The 18,250-nt window shown below is 36.1% G+C and overlaps 2 protein-coding genes across 4 annotated transcripts in view; both read right to left on the bottom strand.

Annotated features, from left to right (window-relative positions):
* LOC132259563 (type 1 phosphatidylinositol 4,5-bisphosphate 4-phosphatase) overlaps positions 1–18,250 on the bottom strand; it is a 64,412-nt gene that overhangs the window by 20,565 nt on the left and 25,597 nt on the right. The window lies entirely within an intron of this gene.
* LOC132259560 (cyclin-dependent kinase 14) overlaps positions 1–18,250 on the bottom strand; it is a 93,256-nt gene that overhangs the window by 59,717 nt on the left and 15,289 nt on the right. Inside the window, exons 1-2 of one of the 2 annotated variants that reach the window (XM_059757245.1) lie at positions 3,000–4,423; positions 858–935 (exon numbers count right to left, since the gene is read on the bottom strand). In XM_059757245.1, the coding sequence (XP_059613228.1) occupies positions 858–927 (70 nt within the window). In that variant the 5' untranslated portion in view covers positions 928–935; positions 3,000–4,423. Of the gene's footprint in view, positions 1–857; positions 936–2,999; positions 4,424–18,250 lie in introns of those variants that run through there. The other variant, XM_059757244.1, reaches the window with a different exon arrangement.

The raw sequence follows: 18,250 nt of genomic DNA, 5'->3' as shown, positions 1-18,250 counted from the left end.
CCAGAATGTCCAGGAAATTGTCTTTGTTCTAACATCGAAACATAGCTTTTTATGCACTTGAAAACGCTTTGGAAAACCAATTAATTTCCTTGGAAAGAGTCAGATGACGACCGGAAGCACATAACCTCAATCTATCAACAAGATAAATCCAAGAATTTTATACTAATTAACTTAAGAACATCATTATTGTCAATTTTCTTGATTTTCACATGTATTTTCTAGCTTTTCTTATCTTCACACAACGAAATATATTAATTGACGTCAGATGTCAACGTTTTTCCCCATTGTATAGCTTATTTAAAATGTTATGAACGCAATGTTGCAACGACACGTAAGATCATAATCGATGCGGTACAGAAAGGAAATAAACGTTAAGAATTCCACTGCAGATGATTATCAGAAGTCTGTCACTTTAGGACTTTCTGTCATTGACAATTTCTCAATCGATTTGACGACTCTATTGACACAAACACACACACTGTCAAACAATAACTAAAGTTACGTTACTATTTTCAGCGATAAACCTATTGATTGATGTGTCACAAGAGTGTGCGATAAAAATCTAGAAGATATCTCCAGTATTTGGGTTGTGATTTATACCTATCGACATTCCAAATAGCATTTAGACGGACTAAATGTGAATTGTATGTTACATTCGACTGTAACTATAAATAAACATTATCCCAAAATAATTTTTCCTAACTGATAACATGCCAGAGAAATATGTTCTTTCGCGCCTTTCAACTCTTCCTGATTTTTTTTACTCTCACCTTTTCCACGCATAACACAAATTTTGCGTCATCTACAACACACCAATGGGGATTTATAAGGACAGAGTTCAATAAAAATAAACTTACTTAATCTTCCGAAGCTGTGTGACAGTCGCTTCTTCAGCTTCTGCAGGGCTCCTCCTTTTTTCTCACGCATCGTCACGCCTGTTGGGAAGACACATGACCAAAATAAGTCATTTTTCTCTCTCTCTGGTTATTATATACAATGTGAAATCAGCAATTAATCGAGAGTGAGGAGAAAATGAAAGACACATTCATTATTCATATCGTGGCAATGAAAATAAGTGGAATAATCTTAAACATTTGCCAGATATTCGCCATTTCTTATTAATTATTAACATGGGAATACAAAGGCGAATTAATTCCCGGCATTGTTAAACATCTGTTGGCATTTTTTACGCGCAAGTGCATGTGTGTGTGTGTGTGTTTTGAAAGTGAAGGAAAAAGAAATATTCACTGCAACACACACACATGCACTATAAATATTTAGTTGGTCCGACAAATTCACAGCCACGAAAGGAAAAAGGTGAAGAAGAAAAAATGTATCCAGCAGAAAGTGATAAAAGTCTCGTGATTGTATCCATCGCCACCTGTTCACACAACCACTTCATAAACACGCACTTTCGATACATAATTCCAGAGAGACGCAGACAGCCCAAAAGCTGTGCCATAAACAACTATGTAAAACCCCTATTTTATTGATGTTCTTGGAACAAGTGAAAAAATATGTCTCTTCCTTCAGGCACATTGTCTCCATCGTGGCATCATTTTCGTCTTCTTATCTGTCTGTTTGCAAAGGTGTGCAATCATCGCGTCTCTCTCTCTTCATTGCTGATCAAAAGAGATTTCACTCTCCTAAAGATAAAATATTTTCCAGCAATTGCACCGGCACATCTTATATAATATGATTCATAATTTGAGAGAAAACAAAGACCCTCAAATGCTTTTTTTCCCACTGAAGAAACCTTGATTTTTCCAACCATTTTTTTTATTCCTCTAATGTGGCGGCTTTCATAATGACGTTATTTACACACTGAGACGAGAATGTTCTTAAGGCCGACATTTACCATCTGCCAAAATGAAACTTTAAAGCACACATAAAGGCGTTTAGGTGTTGGTCCAAGATGTGAAAGAAAAAAATTAATTAAAACTCCACATAACACGAGCTAAATGGCCATTTTGCGCTGCCGCTCATACAGAAGGTGAGCCATGAATGCTTTCCACACTTCCATAAACTCTTGACTTAGTTTTCACAAGACACACAAACCTAATCCATTATATTCTTTCTGGGTCCCTTTTCTTGCCTCATTTTCCACCACAGCAAATATAAATTTAATCTTGTGGTCTGCTACAAAACCCCTTTTCACAGAGAAAGAGACAGAGAGAGATAATTAAATGATGAGAAAAAGGTCGACGTGGGGAAAGAGAGAAAGAATTTAGAGGAAATAAAAGCATGACAAGAAGTGGAAGAGTGAAGTTTGATAAGTTGAATAGTGCATGAAAAGGGATACTTAAGACAGCGTAGAAGATCTGAGGATTTTCAAGTACTCTCGACAGTGACTGGAAAATTAATAAGGCCAGCTCAGGGGAGAGAGATGTCTGAAATCTGTAAGCTTCTGTGCAGAATCTTCAACACTTCAGACACTTCTGAACGCCTTTGAAGGCATTCGTCACCAGTTTTAAGACTTCTTTAACTGTTCTCAACTGTTTCTACTGAAAAAACCGCTCTTCCAGACTGAATTAATATTTTTGAGGTTATAATTGATTCTTTTTTAAGCTTTTTCCCAACCAATATGAAGGTTTTTCCAACCGAAATGCTTAATTCTGCTGAGAAAAAGAGAAATATTCCCACCAAAATTCGTCTTTAAATCAATAACAAGGTAAAATAATGCAGAAAATGCCTCAATTTCTTGTGAAACAAAAGCTTTTGCAATGCAAATATTCTAAATATTTTACTACTTCCAATTCTTAACACTCCTGTGAAGTTGTACACCACTTCCGTCTATAATATCTGCCCCTTGGGTCACCTCTGAATCATAGTATATAGAAAATTCACCGGTAATAAGGATAAACAAAGACGTTACAATCATCGACAATCTAAGAATTCTCCATAAATTCACTTATCTATCATTTTTCACAATAACTCCGCAAATCTCCAGCTGACAAGACCATGAGTAATTTCCTCAAAACTGATAAATCTATACGTACGTTTGGTGGATGGTAGAGTTTTGGAGGAGATTCTCTGTGAGCACGACGTCTTGACGACTTTTGATAGACACTAATATATTGAAATAGTGGGTGGAAATAAATTCCGCTGAATTTATTTCTTGCTAAATTATGCGCTTCTCTTTGGTTTGTGTGATTCTATATCACAGAAGCTGCTGATTTTTTTTTATTATTTTGCTATATAATTTCCGGTCGATTTATTGCTCTACACAAACTATTTACTTCAATACACAACAATCTCAAGCACAACACAACGAGCGACACTTTATTTTTGGTATCGGCTGTTTTTCAATTTAAAACTGTGGTGGATGAAGTTCACGATGAACACTTATGCACAAGACGGTGAGCCCGAAGGAATTAGTTAAGGCGACTCAATTGGCGGACACACAAGGTTGAGTTCACTGAACAATGACCTCATGAACGGTGAAGTGTTTTTCTGCGAAAGACACCGTCTTGACTTCACCATATACGAAATGGTTCATAGAAGCCAACCTCAGAGTGACTTATTACTCAATACCCTCTTTTTTCTTTTCTTATATTGTAGCCAACTCACACACTTGAGTCTCTGACCGATTGAATTTTTAATTGATTCCCACGAAATTTATTCCAAACGATGAATCACTCTTTATTTTCCTTTTTCTTTCTCTACGCACACTTTGAAACACTCTCTCTCAAGAATTCCATGAAATTATATCGAACACTTGGCGCTTTACTTCTTATTCTAATTTTACCTCTTGCTTTCACTTTCACAAAAACCGGGCGAAGTCACTTCTTGTTTGCAGAATTTTTTTGATTATATGTATTATTATTTTTATTTCACTCGCCCAAAATATTGATAAGACTCTGGAGTGTGTCTGTTATGGCAGTTTTTTGCAAACTTTTTTATCAAAAGCAACCACTGATAAACCTCGCACTTTCACAGAAGCCTCGTTGAATCTCGCGCCTTGGTTCACACTTCCTCCCAATTCATCACCACGCGCGCAATTCAGCTGATAAGATTCGCCCAGAAGCACTGCTTAGAGACTGACCAGCGGAATGTTGCTCTCCACTTCTTCTGCCCAGGAATTGGGCCGCAGAAGCCCTTCTGTTTCCCAGGAAAATGTCACTGATGTGTGCAGATCAAGTCTCTCTCTCTTTATCTCTCACACACCAAAAGAAACAAGACACCGTCCACCTTGTCAGCCCAGTTCTCGCGATCAAAAACCCGATCCGGAGTGTTGGAATCGACGTTCACGACTGAATCGCGTCAGTTGGAAAGCTTGACGAACCACCTCAACAACAGACAGCGACGGAATGATGACGACAGCACACATTCATGTGAAGGCAAACACATAAGCAAAGTATGGTTAAATAACACCCGCCAAAGTGACCAAGTGAGCCGGATAAGTTGCAAATTCCTCTGCTTGCACGCTCAGCAGCCAAGAGCCAACTGGCTCGGGAAAGCTCGCGTGGACCGTCGCGCAGGATGATGAACCCAGGAAGGGATGAACGTCATCATCCTTCGCATTTGGGGCACGCGCGCGCACGAAAGCTCCACAGCAAAGCTCCCACTCTCTCTCCCTGCCTCCCTCCCTCTTCTCCCCAGCATTTTGCTACTTTTCTCAATGAAAATCCCTGCTCACGGGAATATGTTATATCAGCACAACTGTGTCGCATAGCATTTCAATGGATCGACCAGTATTTCAGGGTAATTTTTGTGGGTAATTTATGGCCGGAATAGTGTGTTGGATTTACCATAAAATCCCAGAAAGGAGTACAGCAGGGCTCAAGCTGTCATCCAAAGTGATTCTTCAGACATCAAGGGTCGCAATCAAATGAATTTTGAATGTATCTAAATAATATGCAAGTGGATTTATGCAATTCCACTCAAATGACGATAAATATTGGATTTTAATGAACTAAAAGATTCATTAAAGATTCTCACTCTCAAAGTAACCAGAAAAATTGACTCTTAAATTGAGTCTTTGATCTCAAACTGAGCGTGAATAAGAAACTGATCAATTAAAAAACTCAAGCCAAGGGGGAGATAATAGAGTAAGAAGCTCAGAAAGCAGAAATGTTCAAAACTTACAATCTTCCTTTACTAAATGCTTTATTTACTTACAAAATTATCCAAATTCTTCGATTATATCTTGATTTCTTAACGTAGAATCAATCGCGATAATGCTTTTCTAGGTTATGTAACGAATCAAGAACTTATTTACTGAATAATTTGCATTCTAATGCAATAATTCTTATGCTCAAATTGACAAAATTGCTAATCTTTGACATAAAAAAGCATTTATATGCAATAAACATTACTATTCTGTACATTTGATGCCAAGATCGAACATAACCTCAAAAATACTAATTTTAAATTGAAAAATGTTTATTTAGAACACTTCCTGATAAGTTTTGACTGCAAATCATCAGTTTTCAGTCCATTGGCAAGTCAAAGCAGTTGATTTTCTGATCTAGAAAGATTCCAAACGGAGATTCTGAAGATCTTTAAGTGATATTTTGAGGTTATGACCGGAAAAGATGTCCAAAAGGCGGTTTCTTACAAAACTATCAGATGGAAACTTAAGAATTTCAAGTACTGAAAGTGTCAGGAAGTGATGTACAGATTAAAAGGCATATTATCTCCCCCTTGACGCAAGCAACGACGAAGTGCTTTTTTTTATAAACAAAGATATGGTTTGATAATCAATAAATCTCGGTCAGACAACTTTTAAGAGCGCCTCGTGTTAAGTCAAGAATGCTAATAATTGCATTTTAACAGCTAACAACAATAAACAATAATTAAGGCAGAAATTATTGCTACATCAAAGAGGTACACACACATATATATGTATACCATAAATATTACGACCATTTAATTGAAACGCGCGCGCGTCTTGAAGTTTCAGTCCAGTGAATCTCAACGTCAAGAGAAGTGCTTTTGTGAAAAGCACAAGACATTTTCTCCAGCGGAAGAAAATTCTTTCCCTTCATCGCGATGCGTGAAAAGTTGTCAAGGAGTTTTATAATTAAAATTCTTCATGTGATAAATACAGTACAGGTAAATTTGCTCTTCACTTTCTCGTCAAATACAACATAACGAAAGGGCGAATGAAATTCATTTTGCTAGTAAATTGATTATGTCAAATATACCAGAGAGTCAAAGTTTTATTGGAAAATTCTCTCTCTCTCTCTCCAGTTGCAGAAATTTTTACCAATTTACAGACGCACACAAAATGTCGAAATCATCAATTTGACAAATAGGTTGAACATAAGGGGAAAAAAAACATACAAAATTTATCTGAAAGTGTGCTTGAAAAATTGTAATGCCTCGAAGGACCATTAGGCAATTAATTGAGCGAAAAGGCAATTTCAATAATAATATTTTTTCGCTGTACTTCTTTTCTCTTCTCTCCAAAAGCACACACAAACACACACACGGCGCCTCATGAATAAGCACACTTTTTGCCAATTGAAGATTATATCACACACATATATAAAACACCTCATTATGCACATTGAATGCGCCACATGTTACTCCGTGCGAATTGCTCAAATAAACCGTACAAATGATATAGTAACAAGTACAACTCTCAATTTGATATCATTATGACGAATTGAGTCACGGACTGAAGGCTGTGTGTGCATAATATTATTAGCAATTGAACACCGTGAATTGCAGCGCTTGCCATTTGCATGGGCAGAGACTTGTAATAAATACGGTTTAGTGCACGGAAACCGGGCAAGAAATCAATATCCAGGCAGAGATAAATCTCCATTAGAAGAAACGGGAAGCTAATGAATCATTCAGTGGCCATTAGAAGGTATTGTTCAGCTCCTAAGCATGTGCTTTTGAATTATTTCAAAGCCACTTACAATTGTTAGATCATTGCAAAACTCTTCTTCTTCACCGTCTGAATGTCATATTTGCTATCAAACAAATCTAAAACCATAGAAAATCAAAATTATCATTTTTCAAGAGAATGAGTTGAAAATTTAGTGTTATTATCGCTTCGAAACTTATTAAAATTATCCTTAAAATACCCAAAATACCTTCTAAATAATAATTGTTTTCTGAATTCTTCCGTTGATTTTATTGAAATTTGATAAAAAAAAATTTACTAAAAAATATGGTAAAATTAATAGATAAACGGAAAATATTACTTTCCACAGTCGATTTTTAATAGTTTTCGAGTACATTTTATTCATATTTTTCTTCAAAATTTTCAAGTAAAAAATTATAAAAAATAAAAAAAAATTCATTCAAAATCTAAGAATATTTTAGGCAAATTCTATTGTTTGGAATAATTTTCTTTCAGAAAATGTCCATCGTAAACTATAAAAAGGCATATAAAATTCTTTTTCAGTCGTATTTTTCAGACGTAATCAATGAAAAATCGACTTTTCATAGTTTTCTCTTCATCCATTGATATGCATTGAATTCTTGATTTTCTGCTTATAACCAGTATAGAGAAAAACATCAACTTTCTCTCTCACTCTGATGCTCAGCAATTTCCATTATTCACTTGTTTTTCTACCCATGCAAGGACACTTGTAAGGAAAAACTTTTCCCTCACAACAGAGAGAATCTGAGGAACAAAACGAAAGTGCCATGTTAATAATTAAGCAGCAACTTAGAATCCTGACCGTGACCACGATTGCTCGAAATTAGATATTGAATCCGGCCCCAGATTTAGTAAGTGTGAGAGTTGAATGTTGTGACCTAAAATGCGCCTCTCTCAATGTTCCACTTTCGGGGATTGCGGAGAATCCCTGGATTCCCGCATAAAGGAGCGCCTGGGAAAATCGAACAGATGCAGAGATAGGGATGCCAAGATAATCTCACTAATGCCCATATGCGCCCACAAACCCAGGGAAATCCCGATGACCAGAGGCATTTCATCTAATTGGAAGGACAGCAAACTAAATTGCGTGAGACAAGAAATCACTTCCAACCTTTGAGAAACTCCACTTCTGTGTTCACGACATGGAAATTCAATGAATATTTTAATGCAAAATGGCCCAGATAACGCTCGAGGAGTTAATTCAATTTTTATCACCGCAGAGTTGATAATAAATGAATTTATGATTATCATGGAGGAAATGCTGCAAGACACGAAATGTGAGGAAAGACGGAAATTTCACAGAACATGAAAGCTTTAGAAGATTGAGTGCAAAAGAAAAATGTGGGGAGAAATGAAAATTGTCGTTTCACAGCATCAAAGGAACACATTCAAAAGCAAAGAGAGATTAGCAGCCATAAGTGGTGAAAAAAAAGGATAACGAAACGTAACATTAAATTTTTCTTTCATCCAATAATCCCAGATAAACGTAACATTAAATAAAAATGAGGGAAAAAGGGTTCTAATAGTTATAAAAGGCTGCGGTAAATTGGTCAGTTAAAATTCTGTTTGGTCAATAAACAAATGCACAAAAAACATTTTGCCAGTAATTTTGCTGTTTGGTCAGTAAAATAATACTTTGGTTAGTATTTTAGCTTTTTACATTGTAAATTTGCAACGATTTACTGACCAAATTTAATATTTTACTGACCAAACAGATAAAATACTGACAAAATTAATTTTTTTACTAACCAAAGGTTTTAGATATCGACGACTGAATCGAAAACTATAGAAAGAAGTTATTTTTTATAATTTTCGTCTTGAGCATTTTTGAAAAGCTCTTGATCTGTTTTATAACTGAAAAAATTTCAGATTCATTTCTTACGATGCAACAGTAGAAAATCAGATTCATCTCAAAAGTCGATATAAAATGAAAAATATTGAGAAATTATGAACAAAATAATCACTTTTGAAGTTTAGATGTTCAGAATTTTTTAAATGTTTTAATGTCGATTAAAATCAACATTTGAAAAATTTTAAATAAATAACGAATGAAATCAACTGAAATATTATGACTTTATTGAATGATTAGAAAGTGTTTGATGTAAAATTCGGCAAATTATCAATTCTTATTCCCCTGAAAAATTACAATTTTGGCTTTCCATACTTTTCCATTGACCCTTCGATATAAAGGAAGATTGAAAAAGATATTGAAGAGCTGAGAAAACTTCTTGAATTTCGATTGATTCGGAAGCTTCACTTTAATCTGTCGCATAACAATTGATTATGTGTAATTGAAGTTTGCTAATCATCAATCCATGAAGCGCAGCATCAAAGCATAAAGGTATGGTTTCGATATCGAATAACTGGGTTTGATGATGGGACATCATCATGTGTAGGAGTTTCGAGAGCAAATACATTCCTGCAGTGAATGGAATGAAGCGACAAAGCGGAAAAACCGCAAACATTGGAATCTCCAAATACCACAAGGATATCACATTATATCGAATCTTCCCATTTCCATACATTTCTCCGCCTCATTTTCCCAAGAATGTCTGCATATTTGCCAATCAAGGGTGATGACAATATGCAAGTGATGAGAGTCAAAAAGTCGTCATCCATTCGCTTCCCCTGTTTTTCAAATGCTGACTACCAAATTTCTTCGGGTTATCCCTTTGGCAAGGATGAAAATTACCCACCAATTTTCCCTAAATTACTTCATTAGACGACGACATTCACACAAATCCCTGCCTTTTCCCATCTTCTCCTCTCGTGTGCGTCTTTCACTCACTTTTCTACACTTTCTTCCATTTGGCATTTGGCATACATGAATACGAACTCTGAGACGAATTGTTTCGGCACCCACAATGAGAAACTTTCCCAACCGGAAGATTTTCTTTCATTCTCCCCCTTGTTCTCATCAGCGCCACAAATAAATTCACCTCATTTCTCAATTAAAGACATATTATGGGTGCAATTATGAAGATTATTCTTACACCAAACTAACATTCTATTATTATAATTCCCATCTGAATGAATATTTCATTACAAAACCCATTCAAATACACACTCATCAATTTTCCTGTTCAATTGCATTAATTAGCGAGCGTAGAATTCTGCAATTAACTCATAACAAAATGAGTAGAGAAATACAGAACAATATTTGCTAGACGAATTAATTCATGAAAGTCAATGAAAAAGCATCTTCAAATAGTGTTTTTCCCTCTCTTTAGCAAATTACTTTTTGTTTTCCTGTATTGTTTAAGGATGCTCAACAACTATTTAATGGCACAAAAGAATGAAAGAACGCTTCAGTGACTCTACAAAGACACTTTTCACTAATTTTCTTTAGCATTTTTCCCTCACTCAAAATGCTTTCTGTGATTTGTACACTCCACAGTTATTTTCTCTCCCTGCTTTTTTGCACTGAAAAATCTCCATCATTCCGACACTTCTTCGCCATCACAACCACGCAATTCTGTGGATTTTCTCCCCCTTTTTTGAAACCCCTTCCTCTTCTGTCGCACTGGTGTCCAAAGCTCAGAGAATATAAAACACAATTTCTAAACACCGCCCAACATTCAAGAGTCCCACAAAATGATGGTAAAACTCACAAACTGAAACCATTCCGGACATCTTTCATCCCTTACTGCAACTCTCGTGCATGAGCTGGAAAAGTTTTCTCTGGTCCTGCGACGATGGTTAATAGGAAGGAAAAACACTTGTGTGCATGCACGAGGCGAAAAAACCACCCTCAGGACGAACTCTTTCGGATTTACAGACGAGGTGACATTAAATGACACCGCCAACAATCTGCCACAGTTAATTAGAACAGTGCGAAGCGGCAAGGAAAATCGTTTAATTCCCCATTACAAAGTCAAGTACAAGGAGTGAAAGAAGAGAAACCTTTTGAAAGATTGATTCTTCATCACTCAAAGTTAATTCCTTCTCTATTTCTCTACCTCAGAAAGTCAGTGAAGCATCCATGATTATTTGTAAAATAACCCCCTTCAACCACTCCCGGATGTAATTCGGAATTTCACAGACGTACAATATCGCAATATTGAGGAAAGGGTTCGGAGAAGTTTGTGATCGATAAAATGAAAAAGAAACTGAAGCAGGACTCAATTGAACTCACTCTCGTGCTCTCGTGCGATATGCACACCTTCAGGCAATATAGAAGACTACCAAAGTTCACAGGGTGCTCAAGATAATGTGCAACAGAACTGAGGCAATTTCCCAAAATCACTCTAGAAAAGTTTCAATTGCATTCTTTCCACTGTTCCGCATTCAGTTTCTACGCTCTGCTTATAATTTTTTCTCTTTAGAAATTCTAGCGAACGGGAATCTAAAAAAGTATGTATTTTAGCTGAACAAAAACACAAAAATATTAGCAGCTTCTGAACAAAAAGTACTAAGCCAAAGTCAACTCAGTAACGTCACAAATGCAGCAATTTAGAGCAAAATATTAAGTCAATTTTTACACTTTAATTTGTGAATTTCCCTCAATTTTCTTTGCAATTTCCTGAGTTTTCCATATTTTTTGCTAAATTAATTGCTTTTATTGATAAGAACTTAGCAAGGAAACAGGAAGTCCAACTCGCCTGTAAATCTCTCAATTTTGAGGTTATTTACATGACGTTATTTATACAATTCAGTTGAGTGTTGTTATCACGAAGTATATTATTGAAATGGAATGGTTTTGACATGATGCGGCATCTATGTATTTAAGTGCGCATCACTACTTTGACTGGTCAAACGAATTACTAAGATTTTAGCAAAAGAAAACCAAACAATTAGCTTTTTAAATCTCAACATTTAGATCTTATGTTTATCCAAAACCGTTCTCCAAAACTCTAAACGCTCTTTCTTTGGGTTATCCTGTATTTGTGTGTGTGCTTCAGAGTCTGCATCAATAGTTGACTTTTCCCCAAAATCCATGGCAAAACTCGCACAATTTCGGCATGATTAGGAAAAAGGAAAGCCTCTCTCTCTCTCTCACACACACACCCTCTGGGGACTGCATGAAGTGTAAGCTCAAAGGATGCCCAGCCAAAGGTCACGAAAGGAGAATTTGCCAATGTAATTCCGTCTTGTTTACTGCTCACAATTTGTACATCAAGCGTGTTTTATTACTGTTGACTCTAACGTAAAGCTATATTGATTTTCACTGACTTATTGATTTTTCAGCTGTCTGGATATTTTTAGTGTCACTCAGCAATTCATAGTTGGTCGTTCAGCAATTGCTAGCACTAAAAATAACAACAAGGAGACGAAGAAGAAAAAACTAGTCCAATTACATACTGATGATGTTTAATGGATGAACTCGGGAGTGCTTTGGCGGATGAATGAGGTGTGGAAGCGTGAGAAACTCGTGAGAATCCACCGAATTTTCTACTAAATATGCGATGGATTTTTATCTAAAGCGGTGGCCATTGTCCAGAAGAGTTATTTTAATTGAATTACCGCTGAGTTTGTGGGAGTTTATTTTTCAGTTTATTCACTACTCTTGCCCGTCTATTTATGGACTGTGTTTGTATTGATTGTCTATTGACTTCCAGAATGATCTTCCAGGATATTAATAAATAACATACGCCGGATTATACCGTGAATTTTACTACGAGCAAGCAGTGGCGAATATTATTTATAAAGCTGAGTTATTAATATCACGATGGTATATCTGATGATGTCTTTTACGACACTTTATAGACGCAATGCTGTAGCTAAAATTAAATGATATTCAAAATGAAAATAAAGACCATACGATTGGATGGGGGGAAATAATTTTGCGTGAAGTCAGAGAGAGTTTTGGCGAAAGAAGTTGGATTTCCTTCGTCTGTATTTGGGCGACATTATCCAAAAATGCTTTTGTATTAAAATTTAATTGTTACCATAATCAACTCAACCATAAAATTAAACTCGCTGAATTTTCGCCCACATTTTCATATATATACATTTTTTTATCACATGTGTGTAATTACATTACCGAATATTTGTATTCTTTCGCTACTTTGCACAATATTATATTTGACAAAACCCGGAAAGTTATTCGGCTGAACGGATATTGCAAATTACACTCAAATTGCCCTCAGTGTAATAATAAATAGTGGCTTTGGAAGTTGTGTGAATCTCATGTTTCTTCACACTGAATTTGATCTGTATTTGCATCTGATTCCATTCCACGTTTGTCAATTACTCCATGTTACAATTATTTCTGGCTGTTTTCAGGTTTTGCATTCCATGTGGGTTAATTGCACTTGTTACAGAAATAAATATTTTGCGGGATTCCACACACAGGCACACACACAATCACACAATCACACCCAAAAAAGCCCGCCCGGGGTTTGGGAAGAATATTCAGTTCATTGTTCACTCGTTCTCTTCATTATTAACAATTAAATTTGCGCCTCTGGACAGCTTCAGTCTAACATTTTGCCCAGTTTTAATTAGATGTGTGCCATCGCAGGAATAACTAAATGTCGGTAAACGCCCCCCTCTTGTCACAATAAATTGTGTGTGTGTCGCGCTAAAGACGAAAAAGGGTGGGCTAATTAACACGGCACAAACTAAAATCACATGTCTTGAGGCCAAAACTACCCAATAGAATTCGAGTTATTCGGGAAAGTGTTTGGCACTGACCCCCAGAACAATGTTTATATCTTTCACGACCATAAATTTCATTAACCGCCTCACCCATATTTTACCCACGCGTTATGTAACGGCGGCAATGCGCGCGTGATAAATCGATAAAAAGCGAGACTTTGTCACACCAACTGACACTCACTGACGCATACATTTTCGGGGTGGCCCAGCAAATGCCAAAAGGTATAGAGAAATGAGCCAAATACCCAATGAACCGGAAGATTTCTTAGCCACTTTAGACGCCACAATCGTGAGACAAATGGATTGATGTCAAGTGGTGGAGAAGAGAAGTTGGGTTTGAGGCGCTGTTTCAGGACAAATTTATGTCCCCCAAAAGGCGACAAACCATTCACGTTTCTGTGATCAATTTCTGTCAATAGACACCCCTCAAAAGCCACACAACCTCACGTAAAGGATGGCATTTATGAAAATTGGACCATTAACACGAAGGATTCTGGAACAGGAAAAACTTTCCGAGGACGAATTGTTAAACAGAAGAGAATCAAGGAATCTTGATCTCGAGGAAAACGATGAAAAGTCAAAATAGTAATTTTTGAAGTGAACTAGTTGAAAATTTAGCATTAATATTGCTCTATAATAATTATTTTGTGAATATTTTAGGTAATTTTATTGCTATTGATTAGAATTTTTGACTGAAATACGGCAAAATTAATAGAAAAACGTTTAATGTGTTTCAATGCAATTTGAGACAATGTAAAATTTTCCTTCTGTGTTTTTATTGGATAAATAAGATTTTTTGTAGTAGTAGAAGAAATAATAAAAAGTTTATCAAAAATATATAAGACATTTTCGATTTACTCTTCGATATGCAGATTTATTGTAAAGTGTTGGAAAAATATAGAAAGACTCTCAAGAAGAACTCTTAAGTTCCTATTTTAACAAACAGAAATTCATAATAATAAATCTCTCTAAACAGCAAATATATCATAACGAAGTCAAAAATTCCTGGAATCATTCATTTATGAACTCAAAGAAATGTACATATTTTCTATTCACGGGAAAACATCCTCAAGTATTACGCAATTTTATATTCAGAAGTAATTGCAACACACAAATAGAGTCAACAAGAGCAAAATAAATATTTTTTGGAGAAAAGAGAAATTACAAACGAATGTGTGCGATGGAATGTTGTCAAGTGTTTTCACCTGAATAAAGATTCATCTGAAGAATAATATCAAGCAATTGGACTGACAGGCGCGTTTTCTTCCTTTTTTTTTCCTCCTTGTTTAAACTCATTCCATCACATTCCCAAGGCATCAGCCAAAATAGAGTGAAGGCGAAGAAGTGGGAAAGACGAGTGTCTTCGACATTGCCTTAAATTATGCACTGTGAGATAAGATACTCAAAGTCGACGAAACTTAATCATTTCCCTTCTTCTAAGGATATCATCGCATGAACCATAGAACAGTAACGATAATGCTTTATTATCGCATCTTCGGGGGGAAAAACACGACATCTCCCAGTGTTTTCCCATTCTTTGAGGGGGGGGAGAAAAACCGAAGAAGGCAAGAGACTTCTCAGGCATCGAGAAAACCCCTTCGAGAGAATAAACGCCCATAACTTAAACTCATTCGTGAAAGATGTGACTTTAAAAGTGGGCAAACTTTCCTGCAACAATTCAAAGTTCAAGTTGATCTCGACTTGTGGAGATTGTACAAATGGTTTCAGGTCGTAAACTTTCCTTTCTCAAAATCGAACACTTTGAGTCGAGCAATCAAGGTGACTTGAAAATACCATTTCCATGTGGCAATTATAACCGGAGAATATTCTTGAACGTTATATCGTTAAATGTCTGTAATTCTTCGCATAACTTTCAATATATTATCCGAGATTTTGATAAAAGGTTATTAGTTTTCCCCGGAATTTCCACTTTACTCGCACAGTTCACATAGTCTGTGGAAATGCATAACATGTCAGTGTTCAGGTCACATTGAATTTAAGTGTCGAAAAGCATGCTTCAATTGCAACCGAGTCTTAAATAAAAAATCCACATTTTACAACCCATAATTTTTCCTACCTTTATCGACCACAAAAAAAGAATTTGCGATCGACATAAAATATATTTTTTTTGAACAAATTTTTGTCATAATAAAAATAGGAAATATTACGAGAATGTGCGCACAATTTACCACTTGTGCAATTTTGGTGCCTTTGGGCAAATTTAAATAATAAAAATAAGGTAATTCGCAAAGTTGCACGTAAAAACTTGGCATATATGAATGAAATGGATGGAGAATATGTTGACGATACACTCGAAACTTTTGCCCACTTCAGACATTTGCTCACTATTTCCATCATTCAGAAAACCACCTTTCTGCGGAGAGCACTTATTTACACATGGCTAAGCATTTTCCTCCCATTATCCATGCAAAATCCACTCAAATTATGCCTCACAGTTTGCCGAGAATGGAAATTGTCAAAAATACTTTTATCACAGAATGCAAATAAAACATACAAACCAAAACCAGACACCGTGAAATGAAATTAATTGACAAACTATTCAGCAAACCCACTTCAAAAAGACACATAATTTTCATCCCTTTGCACAAGGGAAAATCCTCAATATCATCCCTCGAAATGTGTGATTCAATATTTTCTCCTTTCTCTCTCTCTCTCTCTCTGTTGCTACTCTTTTTATTATTCCTCTAAGGTGGGTGAATTTTATCGATTTCCCACTGCGATGACATGAAATAATGTACGCTTCAAGGCTCTCCGGCAATATTATGCCCTTTTTTTCATCCTGCCCAAACCTCTTTTTCTTCTTCTTGGCCGCATCGCCTTAACCTCGTGGCAATAAAACCAATGGTCCCATCTCGATTTTTTGATACTGTTTCGCCGTTGGATTCTCTTTTACTTTCTTTTTTTTATAAAAATATATAATTTATATAACGTCAAATACTCACAATTTCTCATCGTTTTTTCTCTCTCTCTCTCTCTTTCTTCTCGGCATTCAATATGTGAGGATTTTTGGCTGAAAGCCTTTCACACTGTGTCCCATTCACACAGCCTTCAAATATTGGAATTTTCTCATAGATTTTCACATGAATCAACTGCTAGTCTTAACACAATGTTTGTAGTCTTTAAGGTCTACAATTGATGAAAATTTGTACAAAATAGCCCTTATGATTTAAGTAAAATAAGTGACAATTAAAAATTACACGAAAACCAACATTTTGTTACAGAATTGTGTTTTTTCCATTAAAAAAGCCAACGTTTGCGTAAAACACTATTACGGGCTATTGAGGGTTAAGTAGAGATCAAACACCACTCATGGGGCAGTCTTGTCACACTGCACACTGACAACACTGCTCTCTGACAGTCTGTCATAACTTCACTTTTACTTCGCGCTCGAAGTTTTCTTGTGGAAAATATGGAAGTTATTTTACAAAGCATTATTTCTACGTAACTTCTTCGTTGAAAAATGAGGAAAAACACGCGAAAATCACTGATTAAAGGAGAAATTTCGAGTGTCATTTCGCAAAAATTTTGACATGAAGTATATGAGTTGAGAAAAGTCGCGAAAATAGTAATTTAAAAGTGGTTTTTCGGGGATCAAACAGTCTCAGCGTATAAATTAAATATCTGCTCACGATTCAACAATTCCATGAAGTAATTTATGGTAAATAAAAGTGCATACAACACTGCCCCACAGCGGGGCAGTGTTGCAATATGTACAACAAATTTTAATTCTCCTTTAGAGAAAAAACCATGAGTTTTAACACCCAATGTAAGGCATTTCCTGGCTATTGAAGCCAGAAAATCCCTAAGTTGGAACAACACTGCCCCACTTACCCCTTATTCCCGATTGCATTCTGAACGTGACACCCTCTAACTTACGTACGTATTTTATCGTTAAACCTTTTCTCAAGACTTTCCTTTTCTCCACACTCGCTGGCGCTCATATTTTGCACGCTGAACTTACCTAGAAAGAAAGGAAAAAATGTAGAAAAATCAATTAGTTTCGGCGCTGAGATTGGAAAACGTGTAGTTTTGCGAATATTAAAGAGACATCGAGAAGTGATTATTGAAATTTGAGTCACGCCGCGGTGATATTTGCAAAACCGTAAAGAGCCACAAAGTACTCAACAAAAATTGTTGGTGACTTCCGCTTTTTTTCTTGCATCACCACACACTTTTACACTCTGATTGTGGCGCATTTTCCACGTAATACAAGAAGATGGTCAGGCTGTCATAAAAGAAGTTTTATAGCTCACACTCGTTAAAGTCTCCACGCCATTCACGATCAAATGATGTCCATTTGCCGAAAGATACAATCAATTGACATGTGCGACATCTTTTTCCCTCCCAAAAACACACACACAAATTCTGTCAGACACTCAAATTGCATTCGTCGGCGCAATTCCGCAGAGACATTTTTCCGCATGTTATCATGTATGGTGAATATTTCGACAAAGACAAGAGAGATGAGGACGAGAGAGAAAAATCAGGAAAATATCTCGAGTGGCCACAGACTCATGGACGACAGCTGAGGAAATTTCACATTTTGAGCACGTTCCATTCCACCCAAGTTCAATTATAATTATAAATTAACTTCAGTGCCACTTATCAGGCATTATAATTCCTCGAGTGGAACTCACAAATATACAAATTAGAAGTCTAGACACTTTTGCTGTGCACTCGATGGCAGATAACTTCAACATTAAATTCGCTTAACATTCTCTATGCACGAGAAACACGAAAAATCCACGCTAAATCTCTCAATACACCGAAAGTGAATCGGGTTTTCTT

The sequence above is a fragment of the Phlebotomus argentipes genome, unplaced genomic scaffold, assembly GCF_947086385.1.
Source record: "Phlebotomus argentipes unplaced genomic scaffold, Phlebotomus argentipes genome assembly scaffold_18, whole genome shotgun sequence".
Taxonomy (NCBI): domain Eukaryota; kingdom Metazoa; phylum Arthropoda; class Insecta; order Diptera; family Psychodidae; genus Phlebotomus; species Phlebotomus argentipes.
Note: the sequence above shows the minus strand (reverse complement) of the source record. Positions and strands in the feature narration are given on the sequence as shown.